The sequence below is a fragment of the Rhinopithecus roxellana genome, chromosome 11 (assembly GCF_007565055.1).
Source record: "Rhinopithecus roxellana isolate Shanxi Qingling chromosome 11, ASM756505v1, whole genome shotgun sequence".
Taxonomy (NCBI): Eukaryota; Metazoa; Chordata; class Mammalia; order Primates; family Cercopithecidae; genus Rhinopithecus; species Rhinopithecus roxellana.
The window spans coordinates 47,983,157-48,004,518 of NC_044559.1; the positions used below are offsets into that span (position 1 = coordinate 47,983,157).

The following is a 21,362-nucleotide window of genomic DNA, read 5'->3' on the forward strand; positions in this document are numbered from 1 at the left end:
GCCCGTGTGGGCCCCGGAATGCTGCTTACTGCTGCATTTTTCGGACCAGAATTGACTTCACCTGCTCTGTATGTCAGAGCAGCTACGGTCTGTCCGATCTGTGGTCTGTCCAAACTGTGCACTTTTTAGAAATAACTCTGTCTCATTTTACATGCATAGGATTGACATGTGGTTTTTACAAAACCCGTTGTGAACCCATGATCCAATGAAAACTGGGAGAAATCCATCAAATAGTCTTTCAGTCAACACATATGTGTAGGGGTGGTCAAGGCAACACCAGAAAGATGGGTCAGGAGGCCACGTGGTGGTCACACAGCTGAGCCTTGGCGGTGGCTCAGACCATGGCTAGATTCTGCACATTTTGGAGCGGATTTGTTGCCAATGGGTGGAAGATATCACAGAAAGAGGGGAGGCAACTTACACGGCTTGAGCAGCTCAGAGGAAAGGAAGGCCGTGGCAGGAGGAGGTCTGAGATCTTTAGAATAATTTGTGTCAAATGTGGGATATCTAGAAATTAGTATCAGTGCTTAATTTATTACCTTAATTGAGTGGTTTTAAGTTGTGCCTTGATTTGCCAGCCATACATGTTAAGAAACTGCTCAGTGCTAAGCACCTTCCTGAATTCCTCATTTCTCTCCATCAGTAAACGTTCATCCCTTAAAGGTAATATCATATTGTTAATTAAGACTATTTATTTGGGACCTCCATGGAAGCAGAATCATGGCCAAGTGTGGGCATTACGTACACCCAGTCCTCTCCTCAAGGTGTGATGGCCCAGGGCAGAGCAGGGGCCTCACCTGGGAGTCCCCCACTTGGAAAAGGCCCGGCCCACCCACTGCAAGTCTTCTCTGAGCCACGTTCTCAAGTCTTCTCTGAGCCGCGTTCTCTAGGTTGTGCTACGGGAGTCAATGAGCGTTTCCTCCAAGCCTGAAAGCGTAGTCAGATTCAGAATGGGTTTTTCTAGCTTCCCCCATAAGATCTTTCCCCTGCTCCTGGCAGGAGCACCACACCACGGGAACCCCAGGGCCCAGGCAGCCTCCTGGGGCTGGGGGACTCTACCGTGTTTCACATGGGTGGAAAGACGGGTTTACAGAACAGTGGCATGGAGACGCTGTGGCCTGGCAAGGATTAATGGGTGGCATCTGGCATTAGCTATCAGGAAGACTTAAGGCTGAAGGGACATCGGGCAGGGAGCTCTCGGGGCTGCTCCATCCACCCCCAGGGTGACAGCCCCTAGTATCACTTAGGGTGGGACTGAGAGTCACCTGGGGGAGAGGGGAGAAGGGACCCAACTTCCCCAGCCTCTGGCACCTTCCCTGCCTTTCCCAATCTTTCAACAGAGTCATAACGTGGCCCTTGGCTCTGGTCAGGCCTGTGACCCTGGGGAGCTCTGGGGTCAGAAGTCAAGGTCCTTTGCATGTCAGGCAGGCTTGACTTTTGCCTATAGAAAGACTGTGGCTGATGGCAAGCGAGGCCTCTTTTCTGGGAAAGTGCCAACAGCTGATAATTTTAGGAACTAATGTTTTGAATGTGAAGTGTGACTTTTTAGAATAAAAAGACAGGAAGCTCTTAGAAACTGCAAGATTCTAAATCTAAGCAGAAGGCTATATTTTACCCTGTGCTTTTCTATAGCTGTTCTCAAAGCATAAACCATTCCAAATTATTTTCAACTAGTGTAATGTGTTCCGCAGAGCTATTTCTGCCTGGGCATTGCCACTCCCTGAGCAGGAGGGTCTCACAGTGGGGTCTGCAGGACTGTAAGTTTGGGGTCTGACTCCCTGGCCACCCTGTGTGGGCTATGGCTGTCTCTGAGAGCTGTACCTGCCCTTTCTCTGCAGGGAGCCAGACAGAGCTGGCTCAGCCATCGGGGGTCCCAGGCCACTAGCCCATGGCCCGCCCGGCAGCCTTCCAGGTGAAGGTGAGACAAACAAGGCATGACCTGGAGGCTGCCCGGCTCCCCATCACAAACGCCACAAACACATACAAACGCCACAAACACAACCCACCCTGATCAAGGACTAAGCAGAGAAAGCAGGGAGAGGACCTAGAGTTACTCAACAATGAGTCAGGAAGGAGGCTCTAAGCTTCTACCACGTGCCAGACTCTGTGCCCAGTGCAGCATAAACGTCCTCAGAACCAGCCTTGACCCAGCCTGGCCCAGCCGGCCATTCCTGGGAAAGGTCACAGGAAGGGCAGGGCCAGGCCCACAGCACTTTTAGAGGCCCATGAACACGTCTTCATTTCTCTTCAGATCACACACAAAATATGCCAAACCCATTCTGGAGCGCATCTTTTCACTAGCGACCAACCCAGGCCTAAGGTAACCTTCTTGATAGTTCTATGGAGGAAGCTGGGAAGGCAGAAGTGACTGCGACCCACAAAAGTCATGATGGAGCCCTGACGTGTGTGTACACACACACTACACACACACATACACTGTACACACACACTACACACACATACACTGTACACACACACTACACACACACCGCACACACCACACATACACACTCCACACACACACCACACACTCCACACAAACACACCACACACACACCACACACATACACACCACACACATACCACACACTACACAACACACACTACACATACACACCAAACCCACATGCAGACATTCACACAGCACACACACTATACACATGCACACCACACACACGACACACATACACCATACACACCACACACATACACACACACCACACATACACACCCACATGCACACCACACACACAATACACACACACCACACTCACTACACCACACACTACACACCACACACAACACACTCATACCAAAGTATACACCACACACACACATCATACGCACGCTACACCACTCATACCACAAAAATACACACAGCACATGCCACACTTACAGATACCACAAACGCACAACACACAACATACTTGCACCAGTATACACACCACACACATCAGGCTCACACACTACACCAGTCACACCACAAACATCCAGCCACGCGCACACACCCCACACACAGCACTCCGCGGTCAGCCTTCCACCCCAGAAAAGCGCTTGTGCAACAGGCTGGATCTACCAGGCACTCCTCACTGTGCTCGCCTTCCAGCTCTGGGGCAGACTCTGGTGGTGGGACTGAGGGTTAGAGTCCCTGATCCTAGACCCCCACATCCACTTGTCCTCATGGGGCTGGTGATCATTTCCCTGGGAAGCCTTGGAGAGTGGACCCAGTTCTTCTGTCCTGGGGTTTTTTTAAGTGCACCCACACTTGGCAATACTGGGGCCCAGTGCAGGGTTCATGAAATACAGCCCTTGCACTGCAGGGGCCCGGCACGTTCTGCTGTTCTTGTCTATGTAATGACCCAGCGGCCTCCGTCCTGGGGACTGAAATCCTACCCTTGTCGGCATCCCACAGCTGAGACAGTCCATGTTCACCAAAGCAGGTGCATTCTCTCTCGGGACACCAGCGGTCTCCATGGGAACGTTGAGGAAGAACATCTCTGCCACCCCCGGTGTGGCCATGAAGCTACTTTTCCCCTTCCCAGGAGCTGACACTGCAGATGAAGAGACAGCACTGTGATTCCTGGTCCTAATATCTTGGCTTTGTTTGGGATTTTTCCAGATGACCATTCTAGGGTGATTCTGAGCCAAGTGGATGGAACTCCCTGTTCGGACTACATCAATGCTTCCTACATAGATGTAAGTGGACAGAGGTTTCCTATTCCCCTAGCCCAGCTGAGGCATGACCAGTGAGCACTTTCTTGTCTGGTGCCAGGAGTGTAAATTGTCACAACCTTTCTGGGCAGTTTGGCCACAAGCACAAAGGGCACAGAACTGCCTGTACTTTACAAGCTAGCATCAGCATCTGGGAATTTGACTTCGAGAGACAGAGATAAGCACAGAGGATGTTCATTGCAGCATTATGTATATTCCTGACCAAACAGAACAGGAAGCATAGGCAGTTAAACAGATTGTGGTAAAACTATGTGCAGTGGATTACTAGAACTCCATTTGTATTGATCTTTAAGAGATCATTTAATATAAATTATAAAATTCTTGTTAAAAATACAACATAAAATAAATTGTACATGTTCACCCAATTAGAGGACAGAAATGTCTGCATATCTCTGCTTGTGTGTGAGTCTGGGAAAGGTTTTGCAGAAAAACAGACTAGAGAGTGGATGTATGAAATAGGATTTGTTATTTCTGGAATTGCTGGTGAGTTTTCTTTTCTTCTTAACCTTTTCCTGTGTTTTGCAAATTTTCCATGGTGAATATGTATTGCTTTTCTAACAGCAACGACAACAAATCCTTTCAGCAGAGATAATTCTGAAAAAATATAAATCTGATGTTATTTTTTCTAGGGATACAAAGAGAAGAATAAATTTATAGCAGCTCAAGGTAAGCTTTTTATTAATTTCTGAACGTATTTTTGGTAAAATGACGTGAATAGCTCTTATTTCCTTGTCTGTATGCCAACAAGACCAAGGACTTACATTGGATTTTTGTGCATGTGTTTACACCTAACAGACACGTTAGATATCCATTCACACAACGGATATGTGTAGACAGTCAGAGAAACACACACTTATTCCCACACCTATATGGTGTGAACACAGGGCATGCAGTGGCCCTGGCTGCCATTCCAGCACATTAATATTTGCATCAGGTAACCTTGAGTTTCTCTCAGCTGGCTGAGCCCTACATGGCCCCAAAGTTTGGGGGTGGGTAGTAGGGTGAGTAGCTTTTCAGATCAAGGCTATAACCAAGAAGATACTTCAGCCGTGAAAACATGCCCTTCACCTTGCACAGGGCTGGCTCTCCCTTGTGTGTTGAGTACTGAATCCAGCATCACTCCGATCCACCAGAGGTTGTCATCTGCAGGACCTGGTGGTGCACATGTAGTTAGGTATCAGTGGAGCTGAAACCACATTCCTCAGACTTCGTCACTCTTAGGCCAGGAGTCTTTAGGGCAATGAGCTCTGAAATTCAGTGTGTGTCAAAATCACCTGGGAAGTTGTTAGAAATGCAGAATCTCTAAGAAAAAAAGGACACGCATGTGCACACGCAGAGGACATCAGGAATGTGCCCAGCTGGAAACCTCAGGAAACCTGACGATCCTAGCTGAAACAGATGAAAGCATGTGTTTCTCTCTTGCCAGTAGACACCCACAGGGAGCCAGGCCAGAGTGGGACAGCAGCAGGGCCAGGGGCTTCCTTATCTCCCAGCCCATCCCCCTCAGCATGAAGCGCCTAGCTCGGGGCTGCAAAATAGCCGCAGCTCAGACAGGAAGTGGACAGGGGCAGAGGACTTTCTCCTAGTGACACTTTGTCTGTTGTTGAGATCCCTTCCCGAGGGACTTTAGCTCAAATCATATTGAACAGCACCATGCTGAGAGTAAGATTTTGACAAAGAGGAGGGGATCGGGAATGCAGAGGGAGGCCGGCCAGTCTCTGCCTCTCCCAGGGCTTTCACCAGCTCTCCCACACTTGGCTGTGGACCCAGCCCTCGTCTGAACCCCGCTTCTTACCTGTGAATGTCATAACTCAACCTGGGCCCAATTATCTTGCCCACTGAGGAGTTCCTAGCTGGAGTGGGTGAGTGGCAGGACAGGCAGCCCCTGCCAGTTCTGGAACACTTCAGGGCATGACGTGTGTGTCCCCAACAAGCCTGAGAAGGGAGTGAACAGCTATCCAGGGGCCAATGGCCAGGGTGCTGGGGCTGGGACCCCAAAGCGACTTCCCTTCATGCCTTTTGACTTCAGAATTGTCCTCTACACACAGGCCCCAAACAGGAAACGGTTAACGACTTCTGGAGAATGGTCTGGGAGCAAAAGTCTGCGACCATCGTCATGTTAACGAACTTGAAAGAAAGGAAAGAGGTGAGTTCCAGGCATCTGACCCCGGTATCACTTCCTTTCAGCTGCTGCTGCCGGGCTGGGGATGTTCTTACCACTTCCTCTTCCTACTTTCCTCCCTTCCTCCCACTATCACTGCAGAGAGCACCCAAACACATGCAGTGGCTGACAGCATTTTCATCACGAACCAAATCCCCCATCTCCCCAGCATCTCACTGTTATCTAATCTGTGATAACACGATGACACAAGAGTTTCCTTTTTTTCCCAAGTGAGAGTGGCCCCCGGCCGGCCCCAGGCTCTGCCTGCCTGATGGGAGACATGCATCTTAGAAGTTAGAATTTTGGGATGTTGAGCATGTCATGCGGCAGACCTCAGACTAGAAATGAACATGATTTCACGCTTATTATCCAGGCTAGAGAAATGCATTTGAAAAACATGGTATATTGAAGAAATGTTGATTTGTCATCCAAATATATTTAATTAGCTGTTTCTAATTCAAAAAAGGATGCATGTACATTATAAGAATTTGAATCATTGACAAAGAAGAAAAGTTGAACTGATTCGTTTCCTAATGTAACAAGTACTCATTAGCATCTGCTGTGCTGGGCCAACTCTGTCCCAGGTGCAAGGAATAGGGGCTCAAATTCAGGGCTGAGAAGTGGGGGCTGTGGGAAGCCTGTGGCGGTTGGGGGGTTGTTGAGTGACAGGCAGGGAGCCATGCCATAGGCAGTGAGCTCACTCTCCAGAATGAAAGAAGAACTGGGAGCCGGAGGGACACTTGCCACAGGTGGGGTGACAATTAGGAGGCTGTGTTTCTGGCGTGTTCTGGCTTGAAGGCCCAGTTCAGTGGGAGCCATGTGTCCTGCCCAGCCCGCTCAGGGCCTGCTGTGTCCTGAGCGCCTCAGTCATCCGCTGGCCTGGCCCCAGCAGTTCCCAGGCATCGTAGCAAGGACTGTGGGGAAGGGCTGGCATTTTTAGATGGGACTGCCAGGCCGTAGGGAACTCAGCTGGGGCAGAAGATGGGTGGCAGGAGCCCACAGGAAGGGCAGGCTGGGAGGTGCTCTGGTCCCCATATTGCCAGCTTACTAATTGCCACCCAAAACACAGGAAGCAGCCTCCAGCCACGGTTTCTGGTCAGGAATAGGATGGCGGCTTTCATTCTGCTCTCGGGGGCCACCCCTTTGCCCTTGCAAATCTTGCCTCTGTCGTCCTTTGTCACGGGGAAGAGTGACAGAGGGAAGCAGGGGATTCCCAGCACAAGGCTCTTCACCCTGCCTGCGCTGTAGCGGCCATGGAGGAGGACACCCACGCGAGGGAAAAGGAGGCTGACCCTTCTCCAGGAGTCTCAGGGTCCCCTGTGACCTGCGGCCCATAGGACCAGTCTTCCTGGAGCTGGTGCTCCAAGCATGAGACCAGCACAGAAGCAGTGGGGCTCAAGGACGCCCCCGCCTCCCCCTTTCAGTCACTCTGCTGAAAATGTCACTGGCATTTTCTCTCCATCTTCCTCCGTAGCCTCCTACTGGATTTTTCCACTCCTGTGACTCAGGGCTGGGCTGCTGCCGCATCCTGATTCTCACCAATTCAGATGAAATCATTTCTCAATAGAGTTCCCTCTTTCTTAATTGCTCACACTTCTGTTGTGGTTTCCTTGGCTTCCACATCCTGGGCTCTGCATTGCAAAACACAGCTGCCCTGGCATCTCATGATCGGGTAGGAGGGAGGCAGAGGGAGGGGGTATAAAACCAGCCACCAACACTGAGCCCTTAAGAGGCTGAGACACGTTCTCAGTTCCTACCGAGAGCCTTCCAAGTTGAGAAGCTCAGGAGGGTCCCCAGGGCTCCCCATAGGGCCAAGACTCGCCCAAACCGGGACCTGTAGGCATTTGCAGTTCCCCTGGGCTGCATCAGAGATGCCCTGTGACCCGCAGCCCCGCCCAGAGCCAGGAGTAGGGAGGGGGAAGTTGTCCGTGGCCGTCGTAACACGATGCTACTCTACTAAATACCAGATGCTGTTTGTTTCATAAGATTGTTAATCCTGGAGTCTTGACCACGAGCTGTGCTGCTCAGGGGCCATTCCCTGGACATGCTCTCTGATGATTGGCAGGCTTGTTCCACTCCAGAGATGTTTATCTGGCAGATGAAGTAGATCTTTTCCCCCTTGAGGTGGGTCCTCATTCACTCGTGAAGTCCACGCTGATGGAGGACGCCAATGGGCAGGTGCTGCGCGCGGTGCTACAAAATGAAAGGGGTCCTGGAACATGTATTTTGGGTCATTCTTGCTTCAGAGTTTGGGGTAAAGAAATGGGCCTGTCTGTAGCAACGCACCCTCGTGAAGTCCACGCTGATGGAGGACACCACTGGGCAGGTGCTGCACGCGGTGCTGCCAAATGAAAGGGCTCCTGAAACGTGTATGTTGAGTCATTCTTGTTTCAGAGGTTGGGAAGGTAAAGAAATGGGTCTATCTGTAGCAATGCACCCTGTTTTGCAGACTCCACGGCAGCCTTGTCCCTGCTACAGAAAAATGAAGATCATTAGGCCAATCACAGGTTCATCAGTCTTGAACAGCAGACTGGCAGTGGTGCAAATTAACTTTGTCCTTAGGGAACTGAGCAGGAAAAACACAAATTGCTGAATCCAGTGGGAAATGCCTGGGGAAGCACCATCCTTGCCCTCTGGCCTGAGGGTCATTTGGAGTTAGGTACCCAGCTCTTAAGGTTACAGGCTCAGCATGACTGGTTGATGGTCAGTTAATAAAATGTATGGGATTCGTGAATGAATGAAGAAATGAGACATTGTTGGTGTCTACGTCAGAAAGCCTTGGGGCATCCTAGCCATAGTCTCAAGGCTGCCTTTCACCAGTTATGCAGCCTCAGTTTCGCCATTCATGAGGTGGACACACATGAACTTGCTGTTTCTCAGCTGTGGGAGCTGTGTGACTCCAGCTTGTCTGTGTGAGGCCTTCTGTGGTTGGGTGGAGGGATGTCATGATGCATTGCACCCACAAATCTATTTGCTTCTATTAAATTGTTCCATGCAGGAAAAGTGCCATCAGTACTGGCCTGACCAAGGCTGCTGGACCTATGGAAACATCCGAGTGTGCGTGGAGGACTGCGTGGTTTTGGTCGACTACACCATCCGGAAGTTCTGCATACAGCCAGTAAGCATCTCTTGTTGCTGACCTTCCAGAAAGATCATTCTCAGAGAGCATGATGCCCAGAGTTAACACCCTTCTGCATTTATGAAGTGCTTTGCTCCCACCCCAGCACTGTCGCGGCCCTGGCTCAGAGGGTGCAGTGGCCAGGCTGTGCTGGGCAGACGTGCAAGTGGGCCAAGACACCAGAGGTCGGTGCACAAGGGTCTGCAGGCAGCGCTGGGGGCTCCTAATTCCCAGCGACTCCTCTGGACCTCTCCAGGAAGAAGACCAGTCATTGGAGGGGTCTGGGGTCCTCCCTCAGTAGCACAGTGACATTTCACACACTGGAACTGGGAGGCGGGGTTTTTTCTAACACGTTTCTAACACATTTCAAAGTATGTCTGAAATGTCCTCGTCATTTTCCACACTTGGGTCCTGCTAGTTCCACCACCCCAAAGGGTTTAAGAGAGATATCAGTAAAAATACCTATATACAAAGCAGATGAAATCAAGATGTAGAAGAAAGTTTAAAACCATAGAGAAAAGATAGAAGACCATTTTGTCAGGATTTAAAGATAGAGTGATTGGCATAATTAGGTCACAAAATAAGTGTCTGAGGTTCCAAGAAACCACAGCAAAAAAGGAAAAGGATGAGCTGATCATTCTCATTCTATCCCGTGCTCACATGTCTCCCAGAAATGTTCACACAGGCACGCACATGCACACACGTACACACACACACAGGCACACATATGTACGCATGCATACACACCCACACAGGCACACACATGCACACACATACACCCACATACAGGCACACATATGCACACATGAACACCCATACACAGGCATGCACATGCACACATGCACACATACCCAACAGGTATGCACATGCGCACACATACTCCCACACATATGCATGCACATGCACACACATACACCCACACATAGGCACATGCACACATGCACACACCCACACGCACACAATTGTACACATGCACACATAGTCACACACATTCACATATGTACACACACATACACCCCACACACACGCACACATTCACACAAGTGCACACACACCCATACACATCACACATGTACACATGCACACACATTCACACACACACATTCACCAACACAGATTTTCACACGCACACACGTGCACACATGCACCCCCACACATACACGCACACAGATGCACACATGCACATTCACACATGTGCACACACATACACCCACACATACACGCACATTCACACAAATTCACACACATACATCCACACACGTTCACAGAAGCACATGTTCACACACATTCACACATGTGCACACACATACACACACATACACGCACATGGATGCACACATGCATGCACATTCACACAGATGTGCACATAAACATGCATACATGTGTACACACATCCACACGCATGCACACGCATACACCCGCACACATACATGCACACGTGTGCACACACATGCACACGTATCTACTTCCAAATACACTGTGTATCACCTTCCGTGATCTAGGCAAGGGAATTAAACTCATGGTCTCTGAGTCCAAAAGCTGAGACAGCCTCTGAGGGCAAGTCTGGGAGTCTCCAAAGAGCAGGCCAACTGCATCGTCTGTCCTCCCAAATGTAAGACAGCTTTGCACAAGGAAGGATGTGCTGTTGGTGATTACTCAGCACCACAGGCATGGGGTGGGACTGTCCAGGCGAAATGGACCACGACCGCCCCACTTGCACGGTGGTCTGTGAGCACGCAGACCAGCTTTGGGGATGAGTCTGGCTGCTTGGGCCTTGCCTGACCTGGGCATGGACGGTTGCTGCGGGCCCTGCCCTATGGCTCCAAAACCAGCACATGTTCCAAGCAGGGGGTAAGGGCCAGGCTGTCTCGCTCGGGCAGGCCCCCTGTAGATGGGCCCCTTCCCCATGCAGCCCCAGCACAGGGGAACCCACCGCATCCTCAAAATGAGATGCTGGGGAAGGGCGGGGGGGATTGTTGTACCCACTCTTGTCTCCCCACGTCCCCCGCAGCAGCTCCCCGACGGCTGCAAAGCTCCCAGGCTGGTCTCACAGCTGCACTTCACCAGCTGGCCCGACTTCGGAGTGCCTTTTACTCCCATTGGAATGCTGAAGTTCCTCAAGAAAGTAAAGACGCTCAACCCCGTGCACGCTGGACCCATCGTGGTCCACTGTAGGTACGCTGGGGGCCACGGGGCGGGATCCTCAAGGGCAGGCCACAGTGGGAGGACTCACCCTCATGGGCAATGCCAGGGGACCAGTATCAGGGTGGGCAGAGGTTTGGGCAGGGCTGATGTGAACACAAATGTCAGTGACTGAGCCAGGCCCCAAGAACCCTGCAGGAGAACGCTCAGAGAGCTCCCTCTTCATCCCAGCCGATAAAACCCACCAAAGCCAAGGGGCTCCGGTTGATGGTGGGAATGGAGTTCTGGGCGGTTCTTCTTGGTCGCCCTCACCTCTCCCTGGGAATCCCAAGTTGCCTCTGGGAACCAAGATGGAAACCAGGGAAACTAGGCTTCTGCAGGAAGCCCCCCAACAACACACAAGTCCTTATGGAGGAGCACACCACGACTCACACTGGCCCCCACAGCAGAGTCCTCCAGAACACGCTGTCCTGGAGACCAGGCTCTGAGGACCAGGCTGCCCTTTGCCAGCTACCACTTCATCCTCGGTTCCCTCGCCTGTGATGGGAAGGACAGCCTCGGAGGCCTGTGACTTGCATCTGGGTGGGCTTTGCACAACACGAAAAGTTACTCAAATGTACAGCCAAAGCCATGCCACAGCCCCCTGTCCACAGAGAGCCCCACTTGTTCCTGGCAGTGACTGGCCTCACCAGGGTATCACTTTGATTAGATACTAAGTTTCCAGCTGTTACAGACAGATTCATCGTGAGTATCACAGCATTGCCAGGGACAAAAGCCACCTGCACGCGGTGACGCAGGCGCTCTGCACCTGTCATGCAGCTGTTCAGGAGAAGCCGTCCAGGAACCCTGGCAGAGCGGGCTTTCCCCAAGTCTGAGCAACACTCCCTTGCTGGGGCCAAGCAGAGGCTGGACCCCACCCCACCCACCCTCCAGTGTAGCCCATACTGGGAGGAATTTGCAGGCTCAGAGAACAGTAATCTGACAGATGCCGCCTCATTTAATGCCCCGAGTCAGGTGACTTGGTTTGCCTGGTTTGACAGAGGGGGAGGCTGGATCCCAGAGCTGTTGCAAAGTTGATCTGAGGTCCCTCTGCTCCCAAGGGGGCAGATCTAGGATGCCAATCACACATATAAGAAGAAGACACTGTTTAGTAAATGAGAAAAATTCTCCGCACAGCCTAATTCGGGGCTTACTGCACCAGCTGTTAATGTGCCTCTTAGTAGAGTGTTCGCGGCTATCAGAGGAGCGGCCTGAGATCTCTTTACTGAGACCGCAGCTCCCTCTGGTGGCTTCACTATGGCTTTGCTCCTAATTAACCAAAAAAAAAAGGTTGCATCGAATGACCTGGGTGGGCAGGCATCTTGGGGCCTGTCATTTACTTCGGGAGGAGTGTGACTCACGACGCAGCATCTTTCTCTTTCCCCAAAGCGCGGGCGTGGGCCGGACGGGCACCTTCATTGTGATCGATGCCATGATGGCCATGATGCACGCGGAGCAGAAGGTGGATGTGTTTGAATTTGTGTCTCGAATCCGTAATCAGCGTCCTCAGATGGTTCAAACAGATGTGAGTCATGCCTTCCTCTTGCCCTGGTCTAGCTTCCCAAAGCAAACCCAGATGCCTTGGCCACACACGCGTACAGGGCCCTGGCTCTCATGGGCACGTGGCAACCGGCCTGGGCCTGGTCTGGCTTCCCTCCCCATAGTTTTCCCTGCCCATGCGTGGGAACTTGGGGACTCCCTCATCCTCATCTTTCCCTTGTATCCTCATGGGAGATGGGGCAATCCTACTCCCCAAAACGGCTCATGTACATAGTGCCTGGCATGCTCACCAATGTGAGGCTCTGCTGCTACCGTTCTCCTTACTCAAGGGCATAAGTGGTCATTATCCGTGGCCGGTACTCTGCCTCTTGCCCCCACACCTCCTTGTGTTGGCAAAAAGAGAAAAAGAAGAGAGCCGCCCCCTTTTTTCCGCCAAGCTCCATGTGGGCCAAGGCTGCAGGGCAGAGTTGAGGATGTGGTCACCCCTGGCCTCTCTGCAGATGCAGTACACGTTCATCTACCAAGCCTTACTCGAGTACTACCTCTATGGGGACACAGAGCTGGACGTGTCCTCCCTGGAGAAGCACCTGCAGACCGTGCATGGCACCACCACCCACTTCGACAAGATCGGGCTGGAGGAGGAGTTCAGGGTGAGTATGGCTGACCCTCCTCTCCATTCTGGTGTAAGCAGCCAAGGACATGGAGAAAACAGGTGACCATTTAAAGGAAGCCTCTTTTAATCACTTTCCCTCTTAACTGACCCTCAGAAAAAGCAGGGACAATATTCGAGCCGTGATTTACAAGGGAAGACGGATCGGATGGCTTTCAGAACCTCACAGCAGCCCTGCGGGCACACATTTCTATTTCCCAGTGCTAAGGAGGCTTCCTGGGGTGGAGAGCGATGTTTCCTTTCAGCAGGTGCCCTTGCCAGCAGTGCTAGTCCTCGACTGAGCAATGTGCTCAGGAGTGTCAGAGGTTTAACTGTGTCATTATGTCCTTCTCTGCTGCAGAAATTGACAAATGTCCGGATCATGAAGGAGAACATGAGGACGGGCAACTTGCCGGCAAACATGAAGAAGGCCAGGGTCATCCAGATCATCCCATGTAAGGCACCCGTGGCATGGCTGGGGCGGGGCTGGGGTGGGGCTGGTGCCAGAGGCTTTTATCCTGGAGGAGCCATTCACCACTTACCCCTGTGCACCAGGGTCAAGAGCAGGGTGCGGACAGGCGCGGTAGCTCAAGCCTGTAATCCCAGCACTTTGGGAGGCCGAGGCGGGCGGATCATGAGGTCAGGAGATGGAGACCATCCTGGCTAACACGGTGAAACCCCATCTCTACTAAGAATACAAAAAATTAGCCAGACGTGGTGGCGGGTGCCTGTAGTCCCAGCTACTCAAGAGGCTGAGGCAGGAGAATGGCGTGAACCCGGGAGGCGGAGCTTGCAATGAGCCGAGATCGCGCCACTGCTCTCCGGCCTGGGCGACAAAGCGAGACTCCATCTCAAAAAAAAAAAAACAAAGAGCAGGGTGTCCTCTGGCCCCAGGCTAAGGGCTCCTGTGTGCTGTATCAGGTGTCAGGTAGAAAAGACACCTGTGAAGCACCAGCTGACCCAAACAGTCCTGCTCTGGTCTCAGGCAAGCCGCTTAGGACGTGAGCTTGCAGGTGCGGGAGGGCAGCCGGGACTGGATTGCAGGCGAGGGGTTCACAGAAGCTGGAGATTTGCTGCAGGCACGACTCGGTGCCTTAGGATTCCTTGTCTCATTCCTTCTCTCCCCCAGCCTGGGCAGAGGCCCACCTCCCCCTTACACAGAGGGGCCTGAGCCACCTGGCCGAGGCCATGCAAGCGAACTCAGCTGAGACCATCTAGGAAAAGGCTGTGGCCTTGAGGAGGAAAAGAAATGGGCCCAGGGTGGAGTCAGGACACTGGTCTGCCGCCCCGGTCATGGGAGAGGGAAGGGGGGCCTGGCAGGCGCAGGAGGAGAGGAGGCAAAGCTGGCAAGAAGACAGGGCCACACACAGTGGGCAGCAGGAGAGTCGGGAGGCTCACCAAGTGGGAAAAGAGAAACCTGACAAACCCGGCCGGAAAGCAGACTCCACCGGGATCCGAGAAACTAGAGAGGGAGGCGGGAGATGCTCCGCTTGGGAGGAGGGTGTGTCTCATTATAGACGTCTTCTCGATGGAGTCACAGCTCAACAACCACCACCTAGAGACAGCTGTGAGCAGGCCTGCTGCAGCAGGGTCTCCCCAAGCACTGTAGGCAAGTAGAGCTCCCAGGGGCCCTGCCATCTTCAGACTCTGGCCCCTGGTCTTCTGGAGCCCCGGTGTCCTGCTGGCCACCCTAGGTTGCTTGCTTAGCCACATTCCATTTACTCCTTCAGTGCAATATTTTTAGTGCTTGTATTTTGGTATGTGTTATATCGATTCCTGAAAAATGAAAATGATAATTGGGTTGTTTTCAGGGTTTTCCTTCAAAAAGAAAAATACCCCTGAGCCACTTTGATTATCCTCTTTCATAATGTAAACTTTCCCAAGAGTTGGCTTTACCTAGTGATTTTATTAATAGGCTCTGTATTTTGCAAGCTTGTAGCAATGGATTACAGTTACCAAGGTGGGACCCTTTTTGTAATAACTAAAGGAAGATACTGCTTTGCAGATGACTTCAACCGAGTGATCCTTTCCATGAAAAGGGGTCAAGAATACACAGACTACATCAACGCATCCTTCATAGATGTAAGTATGATGGCCTGGGTTGTGTTTATGCAGATGTGTTGCCTTCACACGTGACCACACAGACTTGATTAGCTTGTTTTCACAACGAGAAAGAATTGACATGTTTCCAGAAACTCAACCATTTTTGTTAGCAGAATTACTTGCTTAAAAAAAAAGTGGCAAGGCACGATGGCTCACGCCTATAATCCCAACACTTTGGGAAACTGAGGCAGGCAGCTCACTTGGGGTCAGGAGTTTGAAACCAGCCTGGCCAATATGGCAAAACCTGTCTCTACTAAAAATACAAAAATTAGCTGGGCATGGTGGCAGGTGCCTGTAATCCCAGCTACTCGGGAAGCTGAGGCAGGAGAATTACTTGAATCTGGTAGGCTGAGGTTGCAGTGAGCCGATATCGTGCCACTGTACTCCAGCCTGGGCAACAGAGTGAGACTCCTTCTAAAAAAAAAAAAAGTGGACTTTGGAAATGGAAGGACATAGACTCGCTGCCAAGTAATTGGCTCTTTCTTCATTCTGCTTTGAATATATAGTTATTTTTCTTTTACATATCTGTTACACACCAGTTATATACCCATTGTCTCTGTGCTCTTTCTCTTGTGTGATTTCTGCAATGTGTGCTCACGCAGACAACACAATTGTGTGTTCAGGGCACACAGACAGAGGCTGTCTTCATGCACAGTGGAGTTTGCAGAAGAAGGGCAAAAGGGGGAATTGCAGCTAAGTGTATGTTAATATTGCCATTTTCAGATGAGAAAATTGTGCCAGAATCCAGGGGGCTCCATGCTGATCTAGCTGAAACACACAGAAACATGTCAGAATCTAAGCCACCAGGTGCTGTTCAGATGCCGCAGGCGACTACCAGTTCCTAATACCCATTTGTTGATGACCTCAGGGGCTGATGGTGGCGGTCATGGTTTCAGATAAGCGAGCCTCTTGACCTGCTTGTCAGGTGTGTGCCTGAGTGCTCCTGCCAGCTGGGGTCTGGTGCCAACCACGGAAGATGGGAGACTTTTCCCCATTAGGCCTTAGGCTGTCCTAAACTTAGGGAGCAGGTAATGGAACCAGGATGGAAGGAAGCTGGACTTTAACCTCTGCGCCTCCATTTGAAGGGCTACCGACAGAAGGACTATTTCATCGCCACCCAGGGGCCACTGGCACACACGGTTGAGGACTTCTGGAGGATGATCTGGGAATGGAAATCCCACACTATTGTGATGCTGACGGAGGTGCAGGAGAGAGAGCAGGTGAGGGGTGCCGCCCGGTCCCAGCCCTCCAGGGGCAGCCTGTGCACCTGAGGCACTGTCGCCGTTCATTACAAATGTCCCACCCGCCATCAGTGCAAACACATGGGTGAGACCAAGCCAGGACCACTAGGGAGGGAGAGAGGTTGGAAATGAAAAAGGTTTCATTTCACCCTTTCCCTTTTTGGGAGTGAGGTTTAACCATAGCTACCTGCTGCCCTTTATTCTTAGCCTACATGTTATTTAGCCTGCCCTGAAATTTTGCCATTTGGTATTGGCCAAGATTATAACCTGTTGAAGAAAAAGACATTGATTGGCTTTTTTCAAGGCATGAAGACATAGGCACTGATACGTGTGCCTAATGGATATTGTCCTAGTAAACTGGATGAGTTAACTCTTCCTTTTTACAGAGATCCACCCCTGGCCTTCTTGTATTGCATTTATTTAATAACATAATAAACACTCATGAACTCACCACCCAACAGTAAACCCAAGGTTTTACCAACAATGTACATCTATCTGGGTGCTCCCCCAAGACATACTTACTGCTGTGTATTTGTGTTTTTATTTCTTTGCTCTCAAAAGGAACAGCTTTATTGCGATATAATTCACCTATAATTCGTGCAATTCATCTTTTTAAAGGGTGCAATTCAGTGAATTGTAGTATATTCACAAAGTTGTACAACCATCACCACTATCTAATTTGAGATCATTTTCATCAACCCAAAAGGAAACCTTGTGCCATTAGCAGTCACTCCCCATTCCTTCCTTTCCCTAGCCCCTGGCAACCACTCATCTGCTTCTTGACTATGGGTTTGTCTGTTCTGGACATTATTGTAAGTGGAATCATACAGTATGTGGTCTTTTGTGATTGGATTCTTTCACTTAGCATCATGCTTTCAAGGTTCATCCATGTTGTGGCATGAATCAGTAAATCATTCTTTTTTATTGACAAGTAGTATTCCCTTGTGGGGCTATACTACATTCTGCGTATCCAGTCACCAGCTGATGCACATTTAGGTTGTTTCCACTTTGGAGCTATTATAAATAACACTGCTTGGCTGGGTGCGGTGGCTCACGCCTGTAATTCCAGCCCTTTGGGAGGCCTAGGTGGGCAGATTACATGAGGTCAGGAGTTTGCAGCCAGCCTGGCCAACACGGCAAAACCCCATCTCTACTAAAAATACAAAAAGTAGCTGGGTGTGGTGGTGGGAACCTGCAATCCCAGCTTCTTGGGAGGCTGAGGCAGGGAGAGTCGCTTGAACCTGGGAGGCAGAGGTTCCATTGAGCTGAGATCACGCCATTGCACTCCAGCCTACGTGACAGAACGAGACTCCATCTCAAAAAAAAAAAATTTAAAAAAAAGTGCTGCTTGAACATTCAGGTGGTAGTTTTTGTATGGACATGCTTTTTCATTTCCCTTGGGTATATACCTAGGAGTGTATATACTAGGAGTGGAATTGCTAGGTCACCTCATAACTCTATGTCATCAACTTACTGTTTAACATTTGTGAGGACCTGCCAGGCTGTTTTCCACAGTAGCTGCCCCATTTTCCATTCCCACCAGCAATATATAAGGTCCTAATTTCTCTACATCCTCACCAACATTGTGATTGTCTTTTTGATTAAAGCCATCCTAGTGGATATGTTCTTTGCTTTTTTAAAAAATATTTTAAAATCACATCTATTTATGCCTACAGAGACTGTTGTTTAGTTTTGCTTGTGTTTGAACTTTATATAAAGAGCATCATTACAGCATGTTGTCTTCTGAGACTTACTTCTTCCGTTCAAACCTGTGGTTTTGATACCGTTCTATGTTGATGCTTATGCTGCGGTTCATTCGTCATCATTATTTCATTATATTCCACTGCATCAACTATATCCTGCATTAGCTCACGTATTCCTTCTCCTGTCATGGACACTTGAGTTAATTTCATTTCATTATTTTACAAACAGTGCTACCTGTACATTCTTTTTTTAAACTCTAAGTTCTGGATACAAGTGCAGAATGTGTAGTTTTATTACATAGGTATACATGCGCATGGTTGTTTGCTGCACCTGTCAACCCGTCATCTAGGTTTTGAGCCCTACATGCATTAGCTATTTGTCCTAATGCTCTCCCTCCCCTCACCCTCCACCCCACAACTGGCCCCAGTGTGTATTGTTCCCCTCCCTGTGTCTGTCTGTTCTCCCTACCTGTATATTCTTGTACATGTCTTATGCTGCACTAGGACTAAGATGTATCAAAGAGCCAAAATGCTTCATTGAAGAGTATGTGAAAGTTTGAATTTGCAAGATAATTCCTAATTGCTTTCCAAAGTGGACATCAGCAATGTATAAGAGATATCATTCATCTGCATACCTAGTATGGTATTCTCAAGGTATCCTAATTATCGTTAATTGAAAATTAACAAAATATTGTTCGTTGTGTAATTACTGTGTAAATATTATCGTTTTGTGGCTCTGATTTGCATCTTTCTGATTCCTACAGGGTCAACCCCATCACTTCATACATTTGTGGATGACGTATTTCCTCTTGTGTCGAATGCCTGTTCCTGTGGATGACGTATTTCCTCTTGTGTCGAATGCCTGTTCCTGTGGATGACGTATTTCCTCCTGTGTCGAATGCCTGTTCCTGTGGATGACGTATTTCCTCTTGTGTCGAATGCCTGTTCCTGTGGATGACGTATTTCCTCTTGTGCCGAATGCCTGTTCCTGTGGATGACGTATTTCCTCTTGTGCCGAATGCCTGTTCCTGTGGATGACGTATTTCCTCTTGTGCCGAATGCCTGTTCCTGTGGATGACGTATTTCCTCTTGTGCCGAATGCCTGTTCCTGTGGATGACGTATTTCCTCTTGTGCCGAATGCCTGTTCCTGTGGATGACGTATTTCCTCTTGTGCCGAATGCCTGTTCCTGTGGATGACGTATTTCCTCTTGTGCCGAATGCCTGTTCCTGTGGATGACGTATTTCCTCTTGTGCCGAATGCCTGTTCCTGTGGATGACGTATTTCCTCTTGTGCCGAATGCCTGTTCCTGTGGATGACGTATTTCCTCTTGTGCCGAATGCCTGTTCCTGTGGATGACGTATTTCCTCTTGTGCCGAATGCCTGTTCCTGTGGATGACGTATTTCCTCTTGTGCCGAATGCCTGTTCCTGTGGATGACGTATTTCCTCTTGTGCCGAATGCCTGTTCCTGTGGATGACGTATTTCCTCTTGTGTCGAATGCCTGTTCCTGTGGATGACGTATTTCCTCTTGTGCCGAATGCCTGTTCCTGTGGATGACGTATTTCCTCTTGTGCCGAATGCCTGTTCCTGTGGATGACGTATTTCCTCTTGTGCCGAATGCCTGTTCCTGTGGATGACGTATTTTCCTCTTGTGTCGAATGCCTGTTCCTGTGGATGACGTATTTCCTCTTGTGTCGAATGCCTGTTCCTGTGATGACGTATTTCCTCTTGTGCCGAATGCCTGTTTCCTGTGGATGACGTATTTCCTCTTGTGCCGAATGCCTGTTCCTGTGGATGACGTATTTCCTCTTGTGTCGAATGCCTGTTCCTGTGGATGACGTATTCCTCTTGTGTCGAATGCCTGTTCCTGTGGATGACGTATTTCCTCTTGTGTCGAATGCCTGTTCCTGTGGATGACGTATTTCCTCTTGTGTCGAATGCCTGTTCCTGTGGATGACGTATTTCCTCTTGTGCGAATGCCTGTTCCTGTGGATGACGTATTTCCTCTTGTGCGAATGCCTGTTCCTGTGGATGACGTATTTCCTCTTGTGCCGAATGCCTGTTCCTGTGGATGACGTATTTCCTCTTGTGCCGAATGCCTGTTCCTGTGGATGACGTATTTCCTCTTGTGCCGAATGCCTGTTCCTGTGGATGACGTATTTCCTCTTGTGCGAATGCCTGTTCCTGTGGATGACGTATTTCCTCTTGTGTCGAATGCCTGTTCCTGTGGATGACGTATTTCCTCTTGTGTCGAATGCCTGTTCCTGTGGATGACGTATTTCCTCTTGTGTCGAATGCCTGTTCCTGTGGATGACGTATTTCCTCTTGTGCCGAATGCCTGTTCCTGTGGATGACGTATTTCCTCTTGTGTCGAATGCCTGTTCCTGTGGATGACGTATTTCCTCTTGTGTCGAATGCCTGTTCCTGTGGATGACGTATTTCCTCTTGTGCCGAATGCCTGTTCCTGTGGATGACGTATTTCCTCTTGTGTCGAATGCCTGTTCCTGTGGATGACGTATTTCCTCTTGTGCCGAATGCCTGTTCCTGTGGATGACGTATTTCCTCTTGTGTCGAATGCCTGTTCCTGTGGATGACGTATTTCCTCTTGTGTCGAATGCCTGTTCCTGTGGATGACGTATTTCCTCTTGTGTCGAATGCCTGTTCCTGTGGATGACGTATTTCCTCTTGTGCCGAATGCCTGTTCCTGTGGATGACGTATTTCCTCTTGTGCCGAATGCCTGTTCCTGTGGATGACGTATTTCCTCTTGTGTCGAATGCCTGTTCCTGTGGATGACGTATTTCCTCTTGTGCCGAATGCCTGTTCCTGTGGATGACGTATTTCCTCTTGTGTCGAATGCCTGTTCCTGTGGATGACGTATTTCCTCTTGTGTCGAATGCCTGTTCCTGTGGATGACGTATTTCCTCTTGTGTCGAATGCCTGTTCCTGTGGATGACGTATTTCCTCTTGTGTCG

The 21,362-nt window shown here is 50.0% G+C and overlaps 1 protein-coding gene across 5 annotated transcripts in view; it reads left to right on the forward strand.

Moving 5' to 3' along the window:
- The window catches only part of PTPRE (protein tyrosine phosphatase receptor type E), a 178,930-nt gene that overhangs the window by 145,932 nt on the left and 11,636 nt on the right, over nucleotides 1–21,362 (forward strand). For 4 of the 5 annotated variants that reach the window (XM_030940254.1, XM_030940251.1, XM_030940252.1 and 1 more), the window contains 10 exons: nucleotides 3,620–3,696; nucleotides 4,362–4,398; nucleotides 5,781–5,878; nucleotides 8,892–9,011; nucleotides 11,023–11,186; nucleotides 12,582–12,717; nucleotides 13,193–13,342; nucleotides 13,703–13,796; nucleotides 15,347–15,423; nucleotides 16,530–16,664. In XM_030940254.1, the coding sequence (XP_030796114.1) occupies nucleotides 3,620–3,696; nucleotides 4,362–4,398; nucleotides 5,781–5,878; nucleotides 8,892–9,011; nucleotides 11,023–11,186; nucleotides 12,582–12,717; nucleotides 13,193–13,342; nucleotides 13,703–13,796; nucleotides 15,347–15,423; nucleotides 16,530–16,664 (1,088 nt within the window). The remainder of the gene's footprint in view (nucleotides 1–3,619; nucleotides 3,697–4,361; nucleotides 4,399–5,780; nucleotides 5,879–8,891; nucleotides 9,012–11,022; nucleotides 11,187–12,581; nucleotides 12,718–13,192; nucleotides 13,343–13,702; nucleotides 13,797–15,346; nucleotides 15,424–16,529; nucleotides 16,665–21,362) is intronic. The other variant, XM_030940253.1, reaches the window with a different exon arrangement.